General features: G+C 35.3%; 3 protein-coding genes across 3 annotated transcripts in view; 1 reads left to right on the forward strand and 2 right to left on the reverse strand.

Moving 5' to 3' along the window:
* LOC110448270 (cell death abnormality protein 1-like) overlaps window positions 1-18,585 on the forward strand; it is a 164,468-nt gene that overhangs the window by 101,556 nt on the left and 44,327 nt on the right. The window lies entirely within an intron of this gene.
* LOC110448268 (receptor-type tyrosine-protein phosphatase mu-like) overlaps window positions 1-18,585 on the reverse strand; it is a 183,336-nt gene that overhangs the window by 42,518 nt on the left and 122,233 nt on the right. The gene's annotated exons all lie outside the window — the stretch shown is intronic.
* On the reverse strand, window positions 8,425-9,238 carry LOC110448273 (enteropeptidase-like). Its single transcript, XM_021494443.1, has 2 exons — window positions 9,130-9,238; window positions 8,425-8,658 (listed from the first exon to the last, which is right to left on the reverse strand). The coding sequence occupies exons 1-2, from the start codon at window positions 9,229-9,231 to the stop codon at window positions 8,473-8,475; spliced, it is 288 nt and encodes a 95-aa protein (XP_021350118.1). The 5' UTR covers window positions 9,232-9,238; the 3' UTR covers window positions 8,425-8,472.

The following is an 18,585-nucleotide window of genomic DNA, read 5'->3' on the forward strand; positions in this document are numbered from 1 at the left end:
TTTGGAAATTATCTATCGTTTTCCGATCATTTTTTTCCGATTTTATTATGACGTTAACATCCGTATTACATGTTTGACAATATGATATTATATTGTACTTGACTTAACTTTACAATGTGATGTTGTTCATAAAGCAAAAGACACTTACACTTCTGGATCATTCTGGTCATATTTATTTGTGCTATGTCAGAAGTTCCCATTTTCAACATTCCCTTGTACATAGTTTGCGATTGTTTGATCGAATTTAAGCTCAAATGAAGTTTTTATAATTTCATTTATAGTTTCAGTGTTATATTATTGTCTTCTGAGAATGTTTAGTTTAACGTTTTTGAAAGGAAACTGAAAGTGATGTGTTGACGCTTCCTAGGCAAACCACATACATGAAAGAGTGGGGAAGTTAGAAAGAAAAGCAAATTTGGGCAGACATGATCTAAATGACAGGACATTACAGAACGTTTTTTCTGTGGTATTTTCTTTTTTTGGGCGGAGGGGGATATCCATAGCTTCAGAAGAAGCTATACATGTATATATTAAGGTGAGTGATATATTTAAATAAGTGTTTGACACGCTTGTTACTGTTTTCCTATATTATATCATGCATGTTCTTTTTATAACATAAATTATATATATATGCTTTAAATAAACCAATCATGATTAAGGTTATTTCATATTAACATAACAAAACAACATCGTATATTTACTGTGACAGTTTCATACATTTAGAAATGTAGTGTATTCACTGTCACTGTGTAATACACTGTATCGAAACATCGAGGCCCTTTTCACGGCCGATATGAACCAAGTACGTCCTGTTGCTATGCCATTGCAGTTTATCATTACGCAATGATGAGGTCATTTGTGTAATGCAAAAATCAATGTCAGTTTCGTCAATTGGTCCAAGTGTACAGAATGTAGATACGCATGTGATTTCTCTTTTGAAATCGTACATATACACATTAGCTTCAACGAATGCCATACCGTCCAGAATGACTTCAATAAAAAGGGGTCGAACTTCCCTCGGTTTCACCTATTCTGAAAATTTCAAAACCTCTAGAAAGTGTACATTTGCATAGTTTAATACCTGCATTTATAACTATGTACATACCGTTATTTATTCAGGTCAATTGAAGATTGATTTTTTTTAAGCGGTCGACTGTTCGAAAGACACATGAATACCTCCCAATCATATGCTCTTAGTTCTTATTGGGTTCATGCACCTTCTTTCTATTTTAACGCGAGCATTTCAACACAGCGACAATAAGCATTGCTTTATAATGAGTTATACAACATTTCCTGTTTGATAATCTACGTTGTAAGTCTGTTCTACAAGAGATACGTTACACCAACGAATGTTTTGTCATTGCTCGGCAGTGAACCGTGAACATAAAATATGTTAATGTCACCACTCGACCTGCCAGGCCATAATTCTGTGTGTCAATGTCCGAATTATAGAGAAAATGTATCAAGCTACAAATTATCTTACAAAAAAGTACCAAGAGGAACTGGTTATGTTATGTATTAGACGTCTCTGGAATCCTTGCTTATATGGAAATAACGACAGTATATATTCTATAGCAAATTCTAAAAAGTCCATACTGCATTCAAACAAATGTAATCGTTATTTCCTAAAAAGAGAGGAAATCGTAAACAAGGACATCAATAGTTTAACAGGCGAGATAGATACAAGATTATGCATAAATAACTGTTGGGAACTATAAGCGACCAAATAGGTATAAAACGTGTTTGAGCTTTGTCATAGAACTTACATGTACTTCGAACGCAGTACTAGGATTTAAGACTAATGTTCCTGGAAATCTTATGAAACTAGCCTGGAGACTTTATGAAGTTGCTTATGTGGCACAAATTCAGCTCTTTACGCCTGGTCGTCGGACAACTACAACCATCTGGTAACTTTCAGTGTTTGTCGAATTTGCCAAGAAAGAATGAGTTGTTATTAACATTAGAACAAACTTATATCACAAGTCATTTGAAGCTATCATACAAAATAAATTCAAATGCAAATTTACGCTAAATATATCCAAGCTATTTATGCATCAACTGAATTGAGCTGACCTTAGATAAAGTCCTCAACGAAAACAAAAATTAATTGGTGGCGATCAAGATGTCTATTGTTTCATATCATAATTGGAGTTTATCGAATTTGAGTTGACACTGTGGCATTCTCGTGTTGTTGTTTTTCAAAGTTAAATGATAGATATTTGCCCTTTCAACATTGTACTTATTTCCTTCCTCGAATCTGAATTTCTGAAAAGGCCTGATTTGAAATTGTTAAATAATGTGTTAAAGGGAAGGGGGAGTTAGTAAGTGTATATTCAAGTGACAAAAATGCAAAAGACAGGTAAACAAACACGCTATTTGAAGAACCCCATTATCGGAGTAAACAACGGCATGTATCGAAAGAGGCGACTAATGAATGAACCCCTTGCAGAATTGGGGATTCAATTTTTTGCTCTTATCACTAAATATTATTACTACAATGTATACTTATAATACACCTAATTCCTACGAAATACATAACCAACTTATTTGCTGTGTTTGCTATGCTTTTTTTGTTTTTTTTTTCATAATCAGGTTCAATACTAAAAGCGGCATCGATTTATTGAAGCAAAAATCCTATTTAATTATATTAAAGGTGTCGGTATTAAGATCCCTATCACTCTACACGATGTCGTCGATTCTGATAATACGTAGCGCAGTTTCTTCAATACAAAAATAATGATTTTTCTTCTTTTAAGGTTTCGCTAATTTCCTATCCGTCCGCTTGATATTTAGAAAATACATATTATCGAAACTTGTTAACGCCAGGAGTATTTGTTTATAGGATTTCAGTTTCCAAAACTTCCTGCAAATTCTAGATATCACATGAAAAGATATTTGTTTTTTTAATGTTACAGCTTCGGTACGTTCCAGTTATGGATACGAGTCTGTTGAGGTAGTACCAATTCCACTTCATTGCATGTTTACCCAATTAAAAAGTTGACAGTTAATTTACTTGAAATGACCTAGTTCAAGCAAGAATTAAAATGATGTCCTCAATGTCAGATCAACATTCGGTTTGGCTTTTTTGTGCTTTTGACAGCTATGATCATTTAAGGACATGCCAGGTGTAAGAAAGCCGGAGAAAGCCAGGTGGAAGAAAGCCGGAGTAGAAGTGGAAACAACACCGACTTGCAGCCAGTACCTGGCGAATGCCCAACGTAGGCCTCGAACCCGCGACCCAGTGGTAGAGAGCTATTGATCGTAGACATTCCGAAGTCTTTACTATTCGGCCACAGCATCCCCGTCAGTAAGAATGACGGAATGAAAGGGTTGTGCAAGAGGCGCTTGCAAATGTTGAGAATTGTATTGTATTGATTTTTGAATGACGGAGAAAAAAATGCAATTTTGTTTATTATGTCGGTTCAAGAATCTGCGTCACTGATGTCACTCGAAAACAAGTTTAGGAACACAAAAGAAATACTTTATTACACCAAAATATGTATCACATTATAGGACTTTTTCATGCACAGGGGTGTAGGATAGGGAAATTGCACCCGAGGGATTTTCACACCCTTGGGCATGAAAGAGTATTTCTCTCTCCAACCAACAGCATTAGCACAGAAACCATGAACATGCGTTAAGACTTGCCACCATTTTGAAAATATCAATTTTTCCCCTGAGCTTTTNCAAACCAACAGCATTAGCACAGAAACCATGAACATGCGTTTAGACTTGCCACCATTTTGAAAATATCATTTTTTCCCCTGAGCTTTTTAGACGAAAACGATTAAGCAAGCCAGATTTAGAATATCCCATATTTTCAAACATTGTTTGCGCAGAAAAATTAATCACATCTTTCTAACTTGTACGGTAAATATATCGTACATTCCATCACGTCCCCCTTTCCGCATTGCGGCATCGGAGAGTTCCAAGCTATTTTAAGTTACATTTGTATTTAAAAACAAAAAATAAAATACAATAAATAAATAGAATAAACAATTTTAGAAACATATCAGGTATATTTTATCGAACCTAATACACATAAATGATTCCGCGACAAGTTTGCAATGGTTTATAATCACATTTGTAATTCAAAATGATTAATTAGTCTCTTTTTCATAAACTTTTGACTGCTTTTGGATATCAGTATATATCAATCATAGAGCGTCCTTAAGATTTGACAATGAATCAATTAAGGTACAAGTCAATTACTAATACATGATATGTTCAGTAGAATATGTTACCTGTAACTGAGCGGGATCGGGTTATCTCTGTAGAGGGCTAAGATTCTGTAACATAATCCCAACCGAGTCGTAAGCCGAGGTTGGGATGTTACAGAATATTAGCCAGATATTGAAATAACCTGATCTCGCTCAATTACAGGTAATTGATTTCTTTTCTCGCCCCTTTTACTTAAAAATATTTAATTTCGCCATTGTCTACACGTATCCCGTCGGGGCCTTTAACAAATACGGCCTCTTCACTTCTAAAGCCACGTCTGTATGCTTCCGCGTAAAACATGTAGTTCGTCCTTACAGAGAAGAAAACGTAATTCACAGTGAAGATCAAATTTTATCTACATTATAAGGAATCTAACAACATCAAAACAGTACATAAAAAGAAGAATATAATGCAAATAGTCAATTTCGAGCCGATATTTATGAGTATATATATACCCTATGTGAGGTCACACTTCGAATCAAAGAAACTTGTTGCCACGAAGTTTTTGAAAGAGCTTACATCTCATCGTCAGAGTCTGTTAGGAATGGAAGTCTAAATCACCAACTAGGTGGATTTACCACTGGATTAGTGTGATTGTTATTTGTGATATTGAACACACCGCCATATATAACACTTCCTGTAAACACAGATCTTTCGGATGTCTGTTGAGCACGCACGTTGGATTGTCGGTACACACATGGGACGCGACTGTGTTGACCTCGATCTGTCAGATTGTTGTCAGTAGTGTTAGAAAACATAGACGAAATGCTACTTTGTTGTGCACTTATCATTGCCCGGTAATTGTTCAAAAAATTCGGATTTTTGTGACCGGTGATTTGTACTACCTGTGTGTCAGGAATGTCATTCTCCAGGAGTTTCTGACAGAGATGTTTTCTAACAGAAGTATTAGTGCATTGTAAGTCTTTTCTCACATTTTAAGTTCGCTTTTGCTGTCCTTTTTCTCATCATACTTTTTAGCTTGTTCTGGCCCACTGGGCATCTTAAGAACCACTGATCGTAGTTTTTTTTTTCGTACTCGAGGCCAGATAGAACGGGTGGTTATTTTCAGAGAAATTCGCTGGTCTCCTCTTCTTGTATGTTTTGTATATAGCGCCTCTCAAGATTTTCAAAATTTTCGTATGCCCTTTTTTTTTTTAAATAGCGAAATGTCTGCCCCTGTCCTTAGTTTGCCGCTCATTATACTCCAAGAAGAATTCTCTATTTACTTCTTAGTCGAATCCATGATGAACGTCACCCCAGCACAGAGCCCTGTGATCGACTTCCCCACCCTTCATTCCGAACAACAAAGTGTTGTTGAACCATAGCGTGTTTAGAATGGAATTTGGTGAATTGGAACCAAGTTCCCAGGCATCGTACATTGATATCCGCATCGGAAATCGCATCTGCTGTTTTTGGTTGATTTCCAAGACCTTTTTTTTGAGATTTGTTTGCTTGCTTTTTAAAGTTCTTCTTGTTTTTGTGAAACATACAGATGTTATTAAACTTTCACCGTACTTTTTTTGTTTAAGTTCCCTTTCAAAACTTCCCAACATTTCTCTTATAGTTGTTGGCTCGTATTCAGACCCATCTTTTTGTCCAACACTCATGAAAAAATTAGCAAGAAGTAGATCAAGCTCTTCATGTGGTATATCCGATATTTCTCGACTTTCCTGCTGGGTTTTAAAAGAACTATGTAGCAACTTTAAATGTCCGGATGTTTTTCTGTAAGTGCCTTCATTTTCGTTTTCTGTTATAAAATCGTATACGTCTTCTGTTTTGAAAGCGATAAATCTATCGTTTGCTTTTTTTACATAAGATTTAGGTGGACGGGGCTGGGGTCTTCTTAATTTAGGCAGATCCATATGTAGCTCGTCATATAGTCTCAAACTCGGGCCGGAAGTGGTGCGGATGGCGTTAGCTCGTGGGGTTGGGGCAGTTGTTCTGGGTGGTGGAGCTGTTTCACTGGGTCTCGGGGGTGGGGCGGTAGCACTGCGACCCGTGGGCAGGACAGCATCTTCCGTGGACATGTCTTTAGGTGGTGAATTTTGTGGATCAAAAAGACGTAGCAGTTCATCATCCAATACAACATGGTCATCAAGACCTTTGATTAATTCGTGCCTTGCACATCTTAAAATGTCACCATCAAACGAATGAATAACGTAAAAAGTATGTGTGCCTAAGGGTTTTTCAATTGACACAACTTTACCATGCCTTCCATTTTGTCCAACACGTTATGTATCACCAATTCTGAAGTCAATTAAAATTCTGTCACAGTCGATCGAGCAGACGAGAATACAAAAAATAATTAATAATTGATGACGTAATAACACGATTGTCAACAAATGATGACAGGTATTTTGTTGTGCACAGTTAGCGCAAGTGAGTAGGATCGCATTTTCCATTAGAATATGATTAATTATGGAACATCATTGAAATATATACAATAATTTTGATAACGGTTTCAAAATATTTAACAATAAATGTGCCATTTTGATGTTTGGTAATCGTTCAGCGACTACGACAGTCTTGCGTGACACAACTGTTAACACATTTTCGGGTGGATGAATACATCGCTGTGTGAAATTTCCGCGAAAAATTCACGTAAATGTGCGAGACAGATCGGGCGAGATAGACAATTCTAATATGGAATATCCCTGTCTGAGATGCGAGAAATATTGATCGTGTTCAACTTGAACTTCCAATCGTGTCACGAGGAGAAATATCAGTATTCTATTTAAAGAGTAATACTGTAACGGTATTCGCCCCTAGCTCAACCCTTTACATAGAGACCACGACTATTTTAAACTGTCACTAATTGCTAATGACAAGCCCCCAGTGAATTATATAGTATTTCCAAACCAAGTTCAGTATGACTGACTAGATTTCAGTACTTATAAGAAGAACTTGAAAGAACAGGATACGTTTACGCACACCTTTACGGTTACCGTTTATTAAGGAAATCCAATATCAAATTATACAGAGACAGATACAGCAATTCTACAGACTCTCTCCAAAATCTCTCATAAACATGATATACAATAAATGTATTCCTATGTCTGAACCCTGGATACCAGAGCTTTCTAATATATGTAGGGACAATATATCGAAAGAAATTGCAATGTGCAATGAATAATATGAAAATGCTAGCTCTATATGAAATATAGTAGGGCAAGCAAATGGATAAAACTAAGATCCAGAAATGATTAAAGTCAAACTCAAAAGTCTGGAGCTCAAAAAGGACGCTTAGATAGAAAATGCTAACTTTCTTCAACAGATGTAAATATTACTAATGCCCCGTTCATTCCAATATCCTATTCTAAGAGTTGCTTCCCTTATTCTATACACCCAAGCATACTGACAGCTTCACGGTTTTGGAACGATTCAAAAGTGTAGCAGCCGCCAGCAGCTCTAAAACCAACCAACCAAACGAAAGTCCGACGGCAACTGATTTCCAAACTCCCCAAGGAATTCCTACGTCCCACGTAGGAAAACGCTAGCATCAACGGGGCAACACACGAGCTCAACCGGGCAACACCCGTTCCCAAGCCGACTCCGAAGAGGTTATGGCGCCACATCCGTTGCTCGCAAAGTAGTTTCCGCTGAACTCTAGGAAACACGACGATCTACATTGGAACTTGTATGAAAAATAGTTATCAAATCAACATTAATATATAGAAGTATTTCATATTATTCACATCTACACACTTTTTCGTACCGTCATTCACTCTCTGACTCGTAATCCAATACTTTCAACGCATCCAATATTTCCAACAATTCCAGTCTTTCCAATACCTCCAATACACAACGGAATAATCACTCAATTGACCGCAACTGACACAGTTCAAGAGTTAACAAAATGGCGACGTCCATACACACTCGTAGGGTCCACGCTCTCTGCCAAAACATTACCTTTTTCGCTCTCTCCAGATGGTTCTTACACTGGACTAACGGGTAACCAAGATAATAGAGGTATTTACATTTGAATGCAAACCGTATTGGACATTGGAAAACGCTTGAAGAAGAGTAAATATCATTTAAATGGACATTGTGTTTATATTTACAACATTTTAAAACTACTGTCAGACTAGAGTCAGTGGCTATTACTGAAAAATTCATTAAAATAGCATGCTTCATGACAAAAAATCCAGTAAAATACCACATTTTTGAATACAGAACATTATAGTATTCCATTCAATATCGTCTTTTTCAGTTATGTGTTTTGATTGTCAACTGAAACTGAATATGTATTATTCAGCACAGGTCAATCAACACATCGTCGAAACAGATGTCTGACCTTTTCCAGGCACCACATACTCCTGTGATGGCTATCAATGCATCGAATGTGAGGGCGTTAACGACAGTTGACCAATAGTTCCATTCAAATCCCTGCGAACCATATGCCACGAGCATTTGTGTTTTAAGTGTTCCAGATTGATCCTGCAATACATTACAACAATAAATGTCTTACAAAGAAAACAGGCTAAGAAAGAGAGAGTGTTTTGAAAAGAAAACAAAGAATACAAATGGTTTAAATATGTCCATGTTTTATCCCAAACAATAATTCGAAAAATATAAAACAGATTATAATATCAATGATAATAATACAACGTCATTTAAATCCTCAGAAATACTTAAGGGCACATTCAATAACATGATATAAAAAAAAAAAATTATGTAAACCATGCTAGTCTAATTGGCTTATTTCATCTTTCGTTGTCACGTGACCAATACCAACCATGTAGGTATGAATAGAGACCGCTGTGAAAATGTGCTTTCTAATGTATAACACGGATGTATCAGACAATAAACCCAAAATGTATAGCAAAAGAGAGTGGATAATTCCTGCACATTAAATTTAACTCAAACCAGATTTAAAATTGAAGAGGTGTTGTTATCGTTTTTACTTACACTGATCTCTATCGACAGATTCCCCATGGTTTTCCCATACATGTGATACCAAAGTCCAACGCATATCTGTTCACCAGCCGGAAACGGGTTGGGGGTGACCATTTTAAAAACGCTTCCATGGTATGTACCAGATGCTTCGAGGTAGTAGTAATAGCCGTTACCTAAATGTGTATAAACATTAGTTCAAGTAGAATTATTTTCACATCATACCTTGTTTTAGGCAATGCCATATCTACAACAGGTCAATGCCTTTTATGCAACTGTATATTAATCAGCATTGCACTCGTCCAAAAGGAATATATTTAACGACATTTTATTGATCCTTAAGCTTCAAATACGTATGTAAAGTTTAATTTTGGTCATACGTTCTCTATTTTGATATACCAAAAGTCAATATAATAAGGAACAGAGGGGTTTCTAGGTACTACTTGCATCACATTTGTATAGTTCATTAAACAATCTGGGATAAAAAAAAAAAACATTGCGTGCAATTGCCACAGAATAAGTTAGTAAATATCTGAAAACCTGAAAATTTGATGGAATAGTACCATAATGTTTTGAAATATGAACGGTTGTACATATATGAAAACAAATGTATGAATGAAAATAACAAGAAAATAGCAATGCATTTTATATAAATGCTCCATAGTTAGGGTTAGTAATCATAATGTTCTTATATAATAAACATGTCCGGGGAAAGGGTGTTCAGGTTTGATAGAATGATATTTTGAATTCTTCAAAATCAACATCCAACATCTGCAGAATAGTATTGAAACATGAATGTATCCATGCTTTAGTAGTATTTAAGAGTGGCAGTCAAAATGCTGGATACTTATTTTGTTGCGCAGCAAAAAGAACCAGTGTACTGCGCTGTAGCGTACCAATATCTGAAAACAACCCAATATGTGAAAACAGGAAAAACTATATTGAATTCATTAATAACTGTGTTTAAATTACTTATTATGGAAACTAACTCTAATGTGAACCATCCAAACTAATTAAATCCACTAATAAGCAAAAACAATATTTATATATTTTTTTTTCACTTTTCACGAATTGGGTTGCACATGATAGGACAAATCATATCAATCCAATATGTGAAAACATGAAAAAATCTTGATTAGTAATCTAAACAGTAATTAATGAACTCATAGTTTTTCCTGTTTTTACATATTGGGTTGTTTTCACATATTGGCACGCTAAACTGTGCTGCATTTGTACTACAATATAGAAGCATGATGAACTAGTACTGGTTTTATTGATCATGTGGAAATTGTCAATTTCACGTAATGTTTTTAAGCAAGACTGTGTGCATATGTAAAAGGTTAAAATTGTGTGATACATTGTTTATAATACACAATACATCTCCAGCACACACACAGGCATATAAAAATACGGAGATATTAGCCAGTTGGCATATGACTAGCAGTGATCACATGCTAAGGCAGCTCCTGTGAATTCCTCAAAATAGTATTGATTAATGTACATGCTAATTTTATGTATTGTATAGGTTGTATATTTATGTACTGCAACACACTTTAGAGTGGCTTATTCTAGTTAGATAGGGTGCTGTATATTGTATTTATTGTATCGATTGTATATCTATGTACTGCAATACACTTTAGAGTGGCTTATTCTAGTTAGATAGGGTGCTGTATATTGTATGTATTGTATCAATTGTATACCTATGTACTGCAATACACTTTAGAGTGGCTTATTCTAGTTAGATAGGGTGCTGTATATTGTATTTATTGTATCGATTGTATACCTATGTACTGCAATACACTTTAGAGTGGCTTATTCTAGTTAGATAGGGTGCTGTATATTGTATGTATTGTATCAATTGTATACCTATGTACTGCAATACACTTTAGAGTGGCTTATTCTAGTTAGATAGGGTGCTGTATATTGTATTTATTGTATCGATTGTATACCTATGTACTGCAATACACTTTAGAGCGGCTTATTCTAGTTGGATAGCCGATATATTACCTATATATAATATAATATACATGAGTGAATATCCACCTCCTTTTTCCACCATCTCGCCCAACTTTTCATACATTTCTTCTCTCGTTTCTTTATGTTCTCTATTCTCCCTTTCTTTTTATTTTCTCAATCTCTATCTCAATTCCCCTTTCTTATAAAGACAATGCAATGTACTCAGTAGACTGTGCAAATCTTTCATTTACCTTTTTGTGTGGGACTGATATTTTTTCTCTTTGCATAAATTTACATTTCAATAATCAGTACTAGTACATACAGGAATGTCTGAAAATGTCTAATATCATGCATATGGGTTTGTGTGAGTACAACGCATGCGAGTATGGTGAAATCATCTTAATTATGCTTATGCATGGACATGGGTGTTTTTGACATGGACATGAGTTATACAGTATGTGCGGTTATATAAAATTTAAGGCAGATATTGTTTCTATCATAAAAATATATACTGTACCATATGTGATGAAGGTTGATATGTGTCCTATTTTTACACGAGACATAGCAATGAATGTTTAAGACATATATATGTCAGACACATGGATGGATGCATATATATAGGTAATAAAATGTTAAAATAGACGGAAATGAGTATGTATGCTATTGTGGTTAAATATCATCGTGAGAATGTATGTACTCTATGACAAATGTGGACATAACAGATATAAGTTTATGTATGTATGTGCCTGTATACGAATGAGTGAACGTTTTGTTATTTATTGTACATGTACATTGCATTGATGAAAAATCTGAATAAAAAGATAATTAAAAAAAAAAAAAAAAACCATCCAAATACTATGCCTGTGTTCTTGCTTCTGATATACTTTGAAAGGTTCAGAATGATATATACGACTTCTGACCTAAACGTTAAGCTAAGGCAATGATAACATGACTTTCATGTTTAAAAATCACCTTCAAAATACATGAAATAAAGCACATCAAATTGTTCGACAGTAAGTACCCACACGGGACATATCAAATGTTCACCCAAATCTAAAAAGAAAGACATTGGAGAAATCATCCATAATATCGTACCTCAAAAAGTAGGAGGTATTCGAGGAAAACAAATACTTTAACACTATCACGTGGTCTGACTTACCTGTAGTATGATCAGTGTTGCATCCAGTATACCAAGAAGGAGTAGAATTGCTCCATTTGGTAAAATGTAGAGCATCACTAGCATCTTCCAAATAAGGACAGGGTTCCTCAAAAGTACACATTCTTCTGGCTGAAATAATTATATACATGTTCTCTATCAGTCATTGCTTTTCTCTTGAAAACAAATCCTGATTGACAGCTGTATGCCGTTTATATAATCAACTGAAATATTCAAACTTCCAATTAACAAATTTTATAGGAGCGATCTCGTGTTTGTCTTAAGTTTATCTGCACCAGAAACTTGCAATAAACAGAAGATAGCTAACGGTGTCTCATTGAATATTAAATATCTTACTTTAATTCGAAATTTATTATTTTTTAACTTTCATGAGTAAAAACATGCAATATGTTTAGTAAACTAGTTTAAATTGTTTTTAAATTTAATGTAGTATAGTGTTAACGGTGAGCTAAAAGTGAAAATGATTACTAAAACACGAGGTTAAGAAGCACTATCATTTATTTTTTTAATGAATTTCATTGCTAATATTTACATTTTAAGTGGTTTTAAGTTTCCTTTGCAAGTATGAATAATTACTATAAGACTCTTTCATGCTCAGGGGTGTAGGATAGGGAAATGCCACCTGAGGGTTTTTCAAATTTGTTAAAACCCTAAGCTTTGCCGAGGGTTTTGCCAAATTTGAAAATCCCGAAGGTAGAATTTCCCTATCCTACACCCTTGGACATGAATGAGTATTTTTCTCTCATTCTAACAACCAGAATAAGCTCAGAAACCATGAAAATGTGTTTACACTGGCCACCATTTTGCAAATATCAATTTTCCTCCAGAGCTTTTTAGACGAAACTATCCCATATTGGCAAACAGAGTTTGCGCAGGAAAATTAATCACATCTTTATAACGTGTACGGTAAATATATCGTAAAAGGTTTTCAATTACATCACGTCGCCTTTTAAGCATTGCGGCATCGGAAAGTTCCAAATTCGTGAAGTCACGTCATTGTCGAGCCATTGTGACGTCACGTCATATGAAATGGGGTGTAATATAGAAATTGTCTACACCCCTTTCTTACCCTGGACAGTTCTATCTTACACACAAAGAATTGAGAGAAAAGTAACTATTTTATATTTATGCATGGGGCAACGCATTAAAGAAACAACGTGTTTTCGCGGAAAAATGTAAAACTTTCGCTGGGGATCCTAGCAACAACACGGCATCAAAGCAAACAAAATACGGTTCCATTTTCAAAATTCAATTTGTAGAATTTATACAAGTCATATTTTATTAGCATATACTTTACACACCTTGTTTTAGCTTTAAAATCCAGTCAATCATATTTAATGTTAATTCTTGTTTGTTATCCTAACAAAACTACATCGATGACTATTTTACGGCGAACGTGGACGAAGCACGCTCCGTGATTCGTCATTGTAGTGTATCAATACACAGTGATGAGGTCACCTGTGTTATGCAAAAATGAATGTCATTTCCGTCTATTGGTTTAATCATACATAATGTAAATACACTGTATAAACAATTTAGCTTAATTGAAGATACTAACTTACCACAGAGAGGCCGATCATGTTCCCAGAGTCCATCAGCAAGGCAGATCCTACTGGTGTTCCCCTTCGTATACTCAGAGGTACAAACATAGGGGAAAGTTTCACCGGCTTTGAAATACAGTTCAATGTCATCTACGTCATTTAACATCCTTTCCTTTTCAACAGGTGGTAAGTCAATGCCACATTCTGAAAATCCGTCATTAGTTTGCAATAATTATAAACAATAATTATTTGTCCATTTTATTATATACAGAAAAAAAAAATGTTATAATTATAATAATAATTATAATAATAATTGGAGGTTCGTATATACCGCTTTATCACAACCTAGTTCGTAGGTCGTCTCAAAGCGGTTCACAAATTATTATCCGTGGTTATAGGGTCTTTGCAACCAGCCAATACCTTTCTCAACTCCCTGGGGAGCATACAGCCGGAGCTGCCATTTTGGCGCTAACAGCTAGCATTCAACAATTCTAGCACTGCCCAACCACGTACTCATTTAGAGCTGAGAAGACCGGAACAATCGGAGTAAAGAATCCTGCTCAAAGATACAGCACAATGCCATTGCCTTCGGTCAGGAGCCCGGCGTCCTACCACTGGACTACCTTGCCTCCTTAAATGTTAGCCTGTGGAAATGTTCGCTTTGTGGCTCTGTACACTGATCGTGGTATGGACATTTTAGAGTTGACAATGGTTCTAAAATATATATATTGTATATATCCATAATCTATACGATCCACAAATAAATACGGGTGGATGTTCTAGCGCTTATTTAGTCATCGAGAAAAACGCGAGCAACCGTTAAATAATCAACTTTAACAGTATTCAAATTCATTACATGTGAGAAACACATGTATTTGGTTCAATTTCAATTTCAATAAATTGTATTGTCAAAGGACAAATGTATTGGGCAACAGGCATAGCCTATTTAAGCCCCCCTCCAAACACAGTAACAAACAGTGGTACAAGCATAGACATAGACATTAGAACACATACAAACACATGTAAACAAGCTGGTATTATTAAACCAATAATCAAATTAGTTGAAACAACTACTAATACCCATTGTTATTATAATTTAATATAATGGTTTACATTTTGTTTTTATTTTGATACCACAAAGACATATAACACACATATATATACACATATTATGCAGAGAAAAATAATATGATTTGTTGATGGAGCTGCATGTATAAACATGTGATGGGATTAAATTACCGCACCCAACAGATACATGCCAAAAAGTACATTGTATCACACAAGGCCATCCACTGTTGAGTTTGGAAATGCAATCCCACCAAATAGTTAAATTTATACATATTTAACATAGGTTAAATATATAACCAACATGGTGTAAAGCTTTATATTCTTGTTTATGTAGTTGTTTCCCAATATTTTTTAACAAAATAGTATAACTGGTCTTCTGAACCCCATGGTTTCCAACTGTTTCAATCGTTTTGCAAGTGTGTGTCGACTCATATTAATCAGTTTTAAGTACATGCATTTTTTTCGAAAAAAAATATGTTTACCTACAGATAAAATGAAATGAAAATAAATGTTAAGGAACCGTATACAACTGCCAAAATATGCAAATATGAATGGTACACAACTATATCGGCATACAGATGAGTCAAGATATTTTTTAAGAACAAATACAGAACCTTGTGGAACAAAACACAATAAAACAAACAAAAGGGAAAAATTGCAAAAGGGCATGACTTGGATTTGAACCTATGACCTCCGAACACAATAAGGTCGGACTTACCATCAGAGTTGCCTGATCAGCATTAGCTCTCTAGTGTCAAAACATATAAAAATAACAAAACTAAAGTAATGCCAGGTTACAGAGAATGAACAAAAACAGTGAAATGTTCTAATGGTTTGCCTGCATTGGGACGGGGATCCGTAAACGTATGTGTATTTATTTAATCTACAATATGTTTGGAGATACGTAGACATTTCTTAGAAATTATCGAATAAACTAATCAAAACAGGTTCTAATTTACTAACACGTGTTTAGCAATAAGCATTGAACATCTTTTTTGTTATAATCAAGTTGTCTAGTTTTCTTTTACTCCAGCATGTTTTGCAAAATAAACACCGCAAGTCATACAATGATTGCTAGTTTTGTTATTATTGATATCGGCTATGACAATAACATGTTTTAGAACCTGTCAATTTGATATAGATCGCAATGTAAATAATATATTTATGTATAGCATATATTCTATGATTTCTAAATTTTCTGTAATAATCAGTGTATATTGATTTCATAACTAGACATCTTTATGGGTAACATATTCAATGTCCTTTTATTTCGTTTCATCAAATTTTATTGACAAGATTGCATAGTCAATTGGATAGAATAACAGGCAAAGCCTATAAAAATTATCTCCGCCAAATGGCCTAAATGGAATAAACAATGAGACATAATATTTAAGACATGTTAGAAATGAAACAAAATGTCCTTTTATCATATCAGTCGCTGTTATTTCCAATAAATTAAATATGCAATATGCTTATTGATGTAATTAACACATATCTGATGATCATAAGTCAGTATAACCAGGAAGTCATTGCTAGGTGGTATCAGTTGTTTTGCTGTAGACAGTCTTCGCTAATGACAATTTTAAAAAAAGTCACATACAATATTCAGGTTGTGTCAGGTTCCGGAACAATAAAATACATTAAATCTCGAGTTAAAACAAAAACAATAACGTTATTGTTCGTCTGGTCGTAAGGAATAACGTATGAGCTATCAACATTTGATATATGTCATAAATATGTTAGGTTCAAAATCGAATATTGAAAATGAGCTATATTCCAGACCATCTTCCCTGTGGATGATTAAACGTAAAAATGTCGAAGAAGCTAATACGATAAATGGGTTTTATATTGAGCGCTAGTTCTGCTATACTTGTGAGCATGTCATTCGAGATAAGATTCAGGCAACATGTGCTTGTTTTCTGTCTATTTTAATGGGAAATGAAAGCGAAAGTTGCGAGTAACATAAGTACTTACCATTGACACAGGTTGTAGCCCCAGAGCTCAGCGCAACACACATTTGGGAAGGCGAACAAGGATGAAGAGAGCATGGATCGTTCGGCTAGTAATGAAAACATCCCAACTCTTTAATAACTGTAAGCACTTAGGTGAATGGCAATATATGCCGATGATTAGAAAAATCAGGATTCTAAAACCAAACTAAAACAAAATCTGCATCAAAATAAAAAGCGTAAACACCTGACAACGATTTTATATGAAATTATCAGTATATATCAATTAAGGAGTTCGTTGTAAGATTCGTCAAAAGTATCAAAATTAGTTTGAATTCCAGGAATTTCGAATAGTTTTATATATTATGAAACTTAAATAATCAGTTTCATTAATATGCAGTTCGAAAAATATTGCATACTTTATTATTGAATAAACATGAAGCACGGAAAAGATTTTTATTTTTTTACTCAGTGTTGGCACTTCAATATGGTTGTCAAGTTATTACAATTATTATAATAAGGCATTGCAATTCATTAGCAAACTTATTTGGTTAGTATGTGAGTAGTTAGTATGCATGAAGTTGTTAAATTTATTATTATCTTTTTTTCTGCTCTATTTCGAATATATATGGTGCTTGGCACCGAGCCATTCATCATTGTAAAAAAAAAATTGGTTCCCCTTCACCCAAGGATGCTTCATACAAAATTTGGACAAAGTCCTTTCAATTGTTCAGAAGAAGACGGTATTTTAAGAATTTGCTGTGTTTACCCTATTGGGCCGCGCCCGACTGCCCCCAGAGGTGGTGGTGGTGNTTTCCCCTATTGGGCCCCTCCCTTCTGCCCCCAGGGGGTCACACTCACTGCTTATACAAAATTGAGTCCCCTGAGCCCAAGGATACTCCATACTAAATTAGAATAAAATCCCTCAATCCCTATGGTAGAAAATGGATTTTAAAGGTTTACCTCTATTTCCCCTATTGGGCCCCGCCCTTCTGTCCCCTTGGAGACCACACTAATTGATTATACCAAATTGAGTCCCCTTGGTACAAGGACGCTTCAGACTAAATTTGGACCAAATCCTGTAATTCCTAAAGAAGGAGAAAGATTTTGAAGAATTTTCTATGTTTCCAGGGGGGCCACAATCGCAATTTTTACGAAATCCTTTCATCCCTACAGACGTAGAAGGATTTTAAAGAATAATTTGCTATGTTTCCCCTATTGGGACCGATCCTCAGGACTCTGTAGGGCCAGACCGACCGTTTATACAAAATTGATACCCTTGGCCAAAGGATGTACCAGACAAAAAATGGATAAAATCCCTTAACCCCTTTGGTAGAAGAAGGATTTTGAAGGTTTTACCTCTATTTCCCCTTTTGGGCCCCGTCACTCAGGCCCTTGGGGGCCAGAACCACCGTTTAAACACAATTTAGTCAACTTGGCCTAAGGATGATCCAGACTAAATTAGGATAAAGTCCTTAATCCCTACGGTAGGAGAAGGATTTTGAAGGTTTTACCTGTATTTCCCCTATTGGGCCCCGCCCCTCTGCCCAAAGGGGGGCCACACCCACCATTTATACAAATTTGAGTCCCCTTCACCCAAGGATGCCTCAGACAAAATTAGAAAAAAAATCCTTAAATCCGTACGGTAAAAGAAGGATTTTAAAGGTTTTACCTCTGTATCCCCTATTGGACGCCGCCCCTCTGCCTCCAGGGGGCCACACCCACCATTTATACAACATTGAGTCCCCTTGGCATAAATATGCTACATACCAAATTTAGT

This window comes from Mizuhopecten yessoensis, unplaced genomic scaffold, assembly GCF_002113885.1.
Source record: "Mizuhopecten yessoensis strain PY_sf001 unplaced genomic scaffold, ASM211388v2 scaffold3963, whole genome shotgun sequence".
NCBI lineage: Eukaryota > Metazoa > Mollusca > Bivalvia > Pectinida > Pectinidae > Mizuhopecten > Mizuhopecten yessoensis.